General features: G+C 30.7%; 1 protein-coding gene across 2 annotated transcripts; it reads left to right on the top strand.

Moving 5' to 3' along the window:
* The first annotated feature begins 4,300 nt into the window (after window positions 1-4,300).
* Window positions 4,301-10,574, top strand: LOC106771826 (RNA pseudouridine synthase 5). Of its 2 annotated transcripts, XM_014657816.2 has the most exons (14): window positions 4,301-4,441; window positions 4,544-4,601; window positions 5,201-5,228; window positions 5,317-5,363; window positions 5,440-5,530; window positions 5,949-6,096; window positions 6,444-6,531; window positions 6,752-6,827; window positions 7,865-7,940; window positions 8,112-8,179; window positions 8,859-8,928; window positions 9,312-9,390; window positions 9,791-9,884; window positions 10,300-10,574. In XM_014657816.2, the coding sequence occupies exons 1-14, from the start codon at window positions 4,354-4,356 to the stop codon at window positions 10,393-10,395; spliced, it is 1,107 nt and encodes a 368-aa protein (XP_014513302.1). In that variant the 5' UTR covers window positions 4,301-4,353; the 3' UTR covers window positions 10,396-10,574. The 2 variants fall into 2 exon arrangements, with proteins under 2 accessions (XP_014513302.1, XP_014513303.1); XM_014657817.2 differs by lacking the exons at window positions 5,201-5,228; window positions 5,317-5,363.
* Window positions 10,575-10,659: the final 85 nt, after the last annotated feature.

Here is a 10,659-nt window from a genome sequence, read left to right as displayed (position 1 = left end):
TAATTACCTTGAACACTCTAACTGCTTTATTATATCATCTATGATGACATCTTAATTTTTATACCTGCATGAAGTATAATATTGGGATGTCACATATGGCACATAATTAAACTGCTTTTAAATAAATAAAGCATTTATAGCACATAATTAAACTGTTTTTAAATAAATAAAGCATTTATGGCATATAATTAAATTATTTTTAAATAAATAAAACATTTATGGCACATGTTTTAAATTCAATCAAGCATGGGTGACACATAATTTAATTGTTTAAATCTAAGAAAATGAGTGAATATCTAATTTTATTACTTAAACTTTCAAGTGTTGGTTTGATTTTATCAATAATAATTTCATACAAATGAGTTTATGAAAATTCTTTTATCATGAGTACAAGTATTTTTTTTGTTATTAAAATCTTTAATAGAAATATAAATGTATAATATTAATAATAATTTTATTTTCATTTGACCATTTTATGCTAGGAGAGAAATAAACATATTGAATTAACCAATAATATTTTTTAAACGAAACCCAAAGCCATAAAATAATTCTTGCATCTAAATGAAACATCAGAAACTTATTCCATTACACTTTACTCTACCATTACTATCAATTAACTCTTACATCTCTAGTATCATAATGTGTCATACTACAACAATACTATTTCACGAGAATACACCACCTTTTGTAATTTCATAAATTAAAATCATAAACTCCAAACTCAAACTCAGTATCACAAAACTAACTATTTAAAAAACCCAAAAAAAAAATATGCAAAAAATCAATTTTTTCCTTGAAATGTATTTTTTGTGCAATATGTAACAATCAAATATTTCAAACATGCAACGAGCATAATAGGTTTTCAAATTAAACAATTAAAAAATGGTTAAGAAAAAAATAATAATGAAAACTTTAAGTTTACATAAATTTTGTTTAAAAGATTTTAAACATTTAGAAGTATTTAAGTATGGTGTTACTTTGCGTCGCACAAACCTTAACACTGTGTTCATTTGGGGGTGATCGGAGGTGATTGGAGGAGAGTGATTGAGTGGATTTGAGGATAATATTTTTTGTTGTTTATTTGAGTGAATTTGGAGGTAAAGGAGAGTGGATTTTGAAGTAATTTTTTTTAATCTGTCATATAAACTAAATCCTACACCAATTCTCACAAACTTTATTTCAAAATTCACTCTCGTTTACCTTCAAATTCACTCAAATAAACAATAAAAAAAATTACTCTCAAATCCACTCAATCACTCTGCCCCAATCACCTCTGGTCACCCCAAGTGAACACACCCTAAAAGATGCATGCGTAGAAGTGAAAAATGTCTCTATCTAACATTTAGATCTTACCACAATGTTTACACAATTATTAAAGCAGGTCTCCTGTTTCCATTTTCATTAAACTTTTCATAAATTTCTTGCGTTATTTACTTCTGGTTCTTGTGTTGTTTTGTTATTTTAAAGGATAAAGTTGCATTAATATGCTTTATTGTCTATATTATTTTTGTTCATGGGTAAAAGTTATGTCTCGGCTTCTCCATTTAATGAAAGGAGACTAACAAAAAATAATTAATCATATTTTTGTAGGCGTTGAATAATGTTTTTCAAAATGGAAGATTCTCTGCTTAAGTTTATTTAACTGATTCTCTGCTTAAGTTTATTTAACTGAATTTAATTATTTTTAAAACTCTGTGAAATTTTTTAATTTTTTATTATCTGAACTTAATGTATTCATGTTACAATAGATCTTTTATTTTAGTTCACGGAATAAAGGCACGTTATTCAGTAAAAAAAAATTGCATGAAACATGGTAGCGAAAAAGAACCTTAATACCAAAATGTCTAATTTTACCGTGTGTTTTATTTTACATTAATGAAGTTTTAACTCCACCTAAATGCATTAATCGCGGTTTTGAAAACCACCGAAAGAAACAACGTCTGTAATAATTTCCGACAATTTTTCAAAAATTTGCTATTATTTCCGAAAGTTTTCACAAAACCGCCAGTAATTTATATGATTTCTAGCAGAGCATGTATTTACAGAGATTTTATCAAAACTGTGGGGAATAAAAATATTTTTTTTATATTCCAAATATTATCTGATTTTCATTAGAAATAATGTTTTAATAATAAAAGACACAATTAAATAATTTGAAAATAAAATTATTTTTTCATTTCTTACTATATTATTTTTATTCTTTTATATTAATTAACTTTCTGGTTACTTATTTTTATTTCTACGATAAGTTTAAAACTGTGAGCTTGGATTATCATTTTTTATTGTAATTATTGTATTATTGTAACTAATTATTTTTCAGAAACCTAGGTCCTGCTTCCAATGCTACTCAAATTATGTCTTGCATAATAAAAAGGAAGATCGAAGATTTGAGTACATTGAATATGTAAGTACATAATAGGTGTTTATTACAAGTAAAGTGGACAGAAAAAAAGCTTAAAAAAATAAACCTCGAAATATGTGTCTAAACTTCCATTCATTATCATGAAGATCTCTGGCAATTAGATCTTGAGCAGGAAGCTGCTTGAGTAATCCTGTTCCAGAAACATATTAGTCACATCAAGAACTGACAAAACTGAGAATCAAATATATCACAAAGTTAATATGAACGAGTTTGCTGTAACAAAGTCCAACACACTTCTTCTCTCTTGTCTCCTACATGATATTTAGTGAAGTCATATCTCACTTGAGGTGAACACACGGCCAGTATTATTTAAGCAAGGGTTTGTTAATTTAAGGAAGGGAGTTTTTCGGTTGGTACATTTTAGTAAAGTGTATCAAGTTTCAGGTTACAATATCTTTGTTAAAAAAGAAAATCAATTTTAAATTCAAGAGTATTTTAATAATTTTAAAATTTAATTTAAAAAAAAAAAAGGTAGTTATTAAAAATTTTGATTGGTCCACGTGTAAGAGAGAAGTTATTAGCTTTTATTTTATTTTTAATTTTAAAAAATAACTACCTTTTATTTTATTTTTTATTTTAAAAAACAACTACCTTTTTTATTTGAAAACTGAGTTTATGATTTATAGAACCCGTCGAGGTTTATAGAACCCGTCTAAGTATATAGAATGCGTTTGGATTTATAGAACCCGTCTGGGTTTATAGAACCCGTTTGGGTTTATAGAACCCGTCAGGGTATATAGAACCGGTCTGGGTTTATAGAACCCGTCTGGGTTTATAGAACCAGACGGGTTTTATAAACCCAGACGGATTCTATAAACCCAGACGGATAAAGTCGTGGAAAATAACTACCTTTTTTTATTTTTTATTTTAAAAAACAATTAAATAGAGATATTTGTATAACCTAAAATTTAATACATTTTGTTAAAATATACCAACTAAAAAACCACTTTACCTGAATTAGCAAACCCCTTTAAGTAATATGTATTTATTTACATGTGGCAGGAAATTTTGAGTGATTAATAGATTAATATATGTAATATTAAACTAGCTTAACGATGGGTAAGAAATAAAACTAATCTAAACTCCTACAAATAAAACATTTATGTGACCAAGTTGCTGCAGTAGAATTAGTTGGACTCGTGTTTTTCATGAGACAAATTTTCAGAATTATGAAATCAATTTTCAGAATCAATTTCATGTTTTTTTTTTTTATTGTTGCACCAAATTTTATTTTTATGCTTTCAGAATGAGTATCTCATTTTCTAGAGATTTTAGCCTGTGTTAAATGATATTTTTACTCCGACAGATGCATTTTCAATATCTCTTGTACATCGTTGGTATCAAACGTTCAAACAAACCCACAACAATTCAGGTTAACAGTAAATTTGGATAGGGTATTATTCCAATTTCGACTCAACACCTTCATCGTAAGAGTTACCTTTACATGACATGGATTGAATAATTTTTTCTCTACACGAGTTTTTTTGTTACGGTTAAGAGACAAGAATAAGATTAAACATCAGACAACAAAAAGGTTAATATTAATACTGATTAATTTAAAATAAAATATGATTATTACTAATTAAATTATAATTAAATTGTGATTAATTAAAAATTTATTTTAAAATCTATAAATATAAATATAAGTAAGAAATAAGGAAGTAAATAATTATATTAAATACAACACAATCTTTACTCACTTAAAGATTTCGAGTATCATGCAGGTAACTTCCCAATTTATGGAGTGAATTTACCAAATTGTTGACCTCTGTCCCATATTCCAAACACATTATTATTGAAAAATTATTTTTTGATTATGAGGGGGAAAAACAATTTAATTAAGCATATACCTCAGATTAATCTCTCAATCAAACAGATAACTAACGTCGTTTTGGTTTTCAAATTCAAGCCTTTCAGTTTTTTTTTTTTTCATGGCGTGCCGTAGGAAATTTGGAATTCCTTGGCCTGAATGCAACGACGGTCTCTCCTACGACGACGTCGTTCGAATCTCTGATTCTGGTTCAGTGCTCCTTCTCAATGCTTCTACCTCTTTCCCCTTTCACTTTTCTTTATCTAATCATATTGCAACTCAGTTCTATTTTACGCCCTATCAATTTTCAGGGTTGACTCTGATAGAGTTTTACTCTACCAAGTACAAAAGTTCTGCTCCCTTACAAGGGTAAGTTAACCCCTCAACTGCCAACTTACGTTTTAGTCATAAATTTTGAAAATTTTCTCCGCTTACATGTTAACAACGGAAGAAAAATGAAGCTATGCTACTGGGATTATTATTTTTTAATTATTTTCGTTTTTTGCTGGAATTTCAGATTCTGTTTTGAGAATTTAATAAAGGGTTGGCATTGATGAGAAACAAACATGACCTAGCCAAATGTTGTTAACTGAAATTTTGAATTGTTCCTAAGAGCTGAGGGGGAATGAAATACATTAAGCTGATAGTTAATAAGATACAAATACAAATTTGGCGTTGCCAACTATGAAACAATTGAACCGGGGTTATGAGTTCTTAGTCAGCAGTATCTTCCGCTGCATTTGTGGGGGATGGAAATTTGAATGGTCTTTTTGCTTCTATTAGCTTTGGTAATGGGGTTGATTTTTGTCAGATTTGCTGAGGTATTGGATAGCTATTTTCGTGCATTTCTCTTTCCCAAAGCGAGTTTTGGTTTTGGCAAAATTGTTGATCCTCTTGTGTTTTTTTTTTTTTTTCGATTTGGTAACATTATTACTCTTGGGAATCGCACATACTGATTTTTTTAACAGTTGGTTGCAGCGTATAAAAAGTGGACAGGTTTGATCATTAACGAATCTGAAATAGTTGACTACAAGGAATGTTCCATCTCGGCTGTTTGTCATATTAATTAGTGTGTCATCTACAGATAACATTTGATGGAAGAGTTGTTACTGATTCCAACGCAGTCCTCAGGTTCTTTGATAGAAATTTGTTATCCTTTCTAATGCGTGGTTTGTTCTGTTTATGATGTTTCCTATCTTCATATTAGAGTTGGTTCAAAGCTAGTCTATCATAGACTTCCATGGAAGGAACCTGATGCCCCACATATGATTGAAGTATTGTATGAAGATGATGACATGGTTAGTGTTACTTTATATGCCCCATTTTTTATATCTCTACTTGTTCAATATGATTGTTTTTCTGATTAATTATATTAAATATGTAAATCAAATTTATGAAATTATTTTCTTTGCTAGTGGTGCTTTAGAATGCAAATTACAATGTCCAATTAAGATTATACTTATATTAATGTAGCAAAATTCAAATATGTTTGGTTCATGGGAAGGATGGAAACATTAGATGGAAAACTGTCTCCTAAGTAAATTAACGATGTTTTTCTGGCTGATTGCTTCTGATGAGTGTTTAAAATGAGTTGTGAGGATCTTTACAGGAAGTTATTAGACTACAGAGTTTTCTGTTATCCCTACTAAAACATATTATTCTAGTAAGAATGTCTTAAATATAAATCTTTTGATTGGGGTGTTGGTGCAAATTCAGATTGCTCTAAATAAACCTTCTGGCTTGCAAGTTCTGCCAGGAGGGCTCTTCCAGCAAAGGACAGTTTTGACACAGCTTCAATGGGAAGCCAATTTGCACAAAAAGTCGCATCCTGTCCCAGTACATCGCCTAGGGAGGGGAACTTCAGGTTATACGGAATATTTTGGTTGAAAAGTGAAATTGGTAGATTCTGTCTGTAATATGTTGCATAGTTTAAAATTTAATTATCACAAAACTTGTTTAGAACTCTGACAGGAAACTGGTTTTATCTTAATATTATATAAAACATATTTGTCTGTAGTCAAAAGTTTACTTAATTACCGTCTGCTCAGTTGATTGTTTCACTACAAGTGGTAGTGGTATTTTTATATTTATTACTTACCAGAAATGTTATACAAGTATGATTAGATCCTTTGCTTAATACCCTTCTAACGTTATGAATAATTAGCGCATGATACTTTGAATTGTTTTGGATTTTGATTGATTGCATCATAGGAATTTTGTTATGTGCAAAGACAAAACTAGCCAGAGCTCGTCTTGCATCTTATTTTGCTGATGGAACTTCTAACATTGGAGGAAAAAGGTTAGGAAAGGACTGCCTTTTTGGTTTTTTGCATTTTATAATTCACTTGTGAAGTGTTTTACCTTCTAGCCTGTTCCTTATCTTAAGTTGAAGACACTTAAGAAGAGCACGGAAAAAAAATGGTTCAAAATTTTGAGTTTATATTGTGCACTTCATACTCAGTTACCTTGTTTGCTCATTATTTGCTATTGTGTACTGTATACTGCTGTTATGGAAGCAGAAATACAAAACAGGAAATTGGGAAGATTGCAAAGATATACCGAGGACTTGCGAGTGGGATAGTGGAGAATGACCAGGTGATGGTGCATAGTTTTTCCCTCCTCTTTATAGGCACTGTTGACAAGTGACATGACTCCCCCTTATCAATATTAACAAGTGCTTTTAGGCTGCATCCATCCCGCCCACCACCCGAGTAAAAGTAAAATGATCAGAAATGGTGTACGAGATTAAGAAAGCATGGAATATTTCGTTTTTCCTTTTCATAGTGAATGTTGAAAACAGCTGCAAGAACTCTCAGTAATATTCTAATTTAATTTATACCGTAGAGATATTATATTCTTACAATCATATATGCTTTTTGAAATTGAGAAAAAATAAATAAATGAGCTGGAATGCACACAATTTATTTTAGGCATTTTACCAAAGGCAATGGCATTTATCAAGTAAGAAAATGTTTAGAGAGAAACTGAAGCTATAAAATTCGGTAATTAGAATGGTAAGTGAATAAACTTAATCACAAGAAAGAATGTGTGATACATTTCTAGCGAGGCCGTTGACAGCTAACTAAAATTAACATTCTAGCTACCTAACAGCTGTATACGCAGCAAGGTGAGTCAGCAGAAACCAGAGGCTTACATTAGAAGCTATATTAACCTTTAGTGAAGTTGCATGGGGACTGAATTCTTTTGACTGTTAATTTCTGGAGAAAAAGACTGACAGTTTGGAAAAATTAGAGATGTCTAGAACCCATGATTCAACTTTCTAAAATTTTGATTATTTTTTGTTATAGAATCCAGATGAGCTAACGATGCTTCATCATTTCAACATTGTCGTTATCTTTTTATAACTGATTTTCCATTGTATATTGCGTATTGCTTTCTTTTTCATTTTTAGTAAATCTGAATTTTTCAAAAAAATGGTAACCGTTTGAGTAAGCATGGTTTGTTATTGTTACTTGAATATCTATCATGACTAGTCCATTTGCCTTGTGTTTATTATCAAGATCAAGGGACTATTTAGTTGTTATTTTGTGCTTATATGGAATAATTTGATGCTGAGTCTGTAGTTTGGGACAATTTTGCATGTATAACTTGAAGGTTGTTTTGCTTTACAGGTGACTGTCAATCAACCAATTGGAGTAGTTAAATATCCAGGTGTTGCTAAAGGGTTATACGTTGCCTCTGAATCAGGTTATTTTCAATCTCTATTTTGTTTCAGATGGATGAGTTCCAGAGGAAATGCTTATGCTTATTGATTTCCACTAGTCTGATTTGGTTATAATGTCTCCATTTCTCTTCTTTCTAAGAGTTCCCTCCAAATATTGATCATCTAATCATGTCTAGTTGTTTTCATTGGACCAGGAAAACCAGCACTCAGTGTGGTGAGCATTCTGGAGAGAAACGTACAAGAAAACAGCACATTGGTCCAGGTAGCTGAATTTCATGCTCAGGACCACATCATTTATGACAACCAAGTGAACCTGGGATCCTAGAAATGACCCACCCAAGAGTCACATCCACTAAAAATAATATCAAAATTTAGTATATAAATAAGAACAGTTTTAATTTAATAAGTCGATTTTATAAGATTAAATTAAAATTAAATTAAATTGCTTTGTAAGACACTTTTATCAGTAAAAACGTTGACAAAAAATACCATCGTTTTAATACTTGAGCATTGATAAACGTCATATAAAATATTGTTAATTTTTAAATAGAAGAAAAGTAAAATATTATTTCTGATAGATAATATTTTTTCTATGGTTTTACAATGTTAGGGTACAATGTATGTTTACAAAAACAATGAAACTAAATCTCTAGAAAAAAGGTAAAAAAATAGTATGCGTTAGAGTGGGTTTAATTAACAAAATTGCAGCATTGCTCTGTTCATAGATATTATTCAATGTTCACTGATGTCACATCAAATTCACTCTTGGAATAGTCATTCAAAATTTATTTGCTTGTATTCCAACATGTTTTGCTGCCCAAAGTTTTGCTTGTACTCAGCCCATTATAAATCCCTTTCAAGAGGCAATAAAAGAAAGAGAAAGGCTACATTAAATCAGAAATCCAGACTCTCTAACATCTTCTGGTTGGCTTGTTTGTCAGGTTAAAATTCAGTCTGGACGACCACATCAAATCCGTATTCATCTTTCTTTCATTGGGCATCCTCTGTTAGGTAAATATTTAATGCTAAATTGTTCATGGTGCTCCACGTAAAATAATAAAGGTAGACATCATATACGATGTACACCACTAAAATAAAATTAAAAAAAAAAAAAAAAAAAAAAAACCTTGCAATTTCCACCTCTCTAGTAAATATGTTTTCTGGAAATATTTCATTTTTTCTTTCAAACTTTAATTTTTTGTTGAGGTTTCAATTTGATAAACATTATTGAGAGGATAACTAAACATAATATTTCCCTGCATCTTGTGAAATCTCATATTAACTAATTCGCATTCACATTCCAACTTCTGTGTAACATGTTTTATTGGGGCACAGCCATTCTTCTCGTTAGTCTTGTCTGACTACATTATCTTTTTCCTTTGGTTTATTTGTAGGTGATCCCCTGTATGGTGTCGGCGGGCAACCTAAATGCTTAGATTGTGATTCTATAGATGAGAGTTTTGCTGAAGATGGGTAAATGCTTGTATTATAGGTTTCCGAGAATCATTCACTTAACACGATTTTCCAACGGTATTAAATAATATCAATTTTGTCTTGTGAAATGAACTTTCCTTCATCTCACTTGCATATCGAACTCTAACAGAAGAAACTTACAATGAATCCCAGTAACTTCTGAGTGCAGTGTTCTGGAATGTAGACTGCTTCCCTCTTAAATACAAGTATATGTATGCCAGGGGGTTGCTTCTGTGTCGGCATTGTGATAATTTAAATAGAACTGTGTTTATATTATGCGATCAAACTTACAAGTGTGTTTGACATTCAATTCTCGATATGATACTTAGTTTTAGCCTCAAATATTCAATTCCAGATTGCCCCTTTACTCCTTAAATTCGTTTGGCTGTTCCTTGTGTAGGGGTTATCACAGGCCTATAAAAGCAGTTCCTGGAGATTGTGGGTATAACTTGCATGCACATAAATTGGTTCTGTCTCATCCATTAACTGACGAGGTACATCGAAAATTATTTTTAGAGCTTGTTAAAGATTATCTTTCTTTATTTCAGTTGTTTTTTGGAAGCATAAATTATTTGCAATGTTTGCCTCTTATATGAAATCGTTTCTGTGAATCTAAAAATTTCTGACTTATATAATTTTTTGGGAGATTATTGAAATAAATTGGATTTTTGAAGCTATTATAATCAGATTATTGAAGTGTCAAAATTTACACTTATGTTATGCATTTTCCATTTGGGTATGTTATTTGAAAAACAGCGCACGAAGCAGTTTAATTTACAGTTATGCCCTTCAAAACATTGAGAGGTTTCTTCAGGATGTTATGTTATCTATCCGTTCCGCAATTAGTAATATGGATTTTATACTTAGTTGATATTTGGGTCTAATAATTCTTCGTTTCGGTTCTTGCAGATAATTGAAATCAATGCACCGCTTCCTTCTACCCTTCAGACACCTGAAGAGGCAAAGGAAATTGCTAGTATGAAGCAGACTTTTCAAGATGTTTAAGTGAAAGATATATGAAGCCAAAGTAATGACGTGTTATCTTCCTTGCCAACATTTGTATTCAAAAGTTCTATCAAACACGACTACTTGATATCTCAACAAATCCTCATTTTCTTCACGAAATTGTTTCACTGAATGATAATGATCTCCAATTGCTCAACATATTTGTTAAAATTTGTGAGACTTAATATTTAGTTAGAAACTGATTGAAGGTGGAAGGAATTGATTGCAGAATTTGTCCGAAGCAGTGCCAAAAAATTTCTGCAT

This window comes from Vigna radiata, chromosome 8, assembly GCF_000741045.1.
Source record: "Vigna radiata var. radiata cultivar VC1973A chromosome 8, Vradiata_ver6, whole genome shotgun sequence".
NCBI lineage: Eukaryota > Viridiplantae > Streptophyta > Magnoliopsida > Fabales > Fabaceae > Vigna > Vigna radiata.
The sequence above is the reverse complement of the archived record's forward strand: the minus strand, read 5'-3'. Positions and strand labels throughout refer to the sequence as shown.

Excerpts from the sequence above, each read along its gene's own strand:
- LOC106771826 (XM_014657816.2), top strand. The coding sequence starts at position 4,354 with ATGGCGTGCCGTAGGAAATTTGGAATTCCTTGGCCTGAATGCAACGAC. Across the intron at positions 6,532-6,751 it reads TCTAACATTGGAGGAAAAAG|AAATACAAAACAGGAAATTG; the intron begins GTTAGGAAAGGA and ends TTATGGAAGCAG. Across the intron at positions 9,391-9,790 it reads GAGAGTTTTGCTGAAGATGG|GGGTTATCACAGGCCTATAA; the intron begins GTAAATGCTTGT and ends TTCCTTGTGTAG.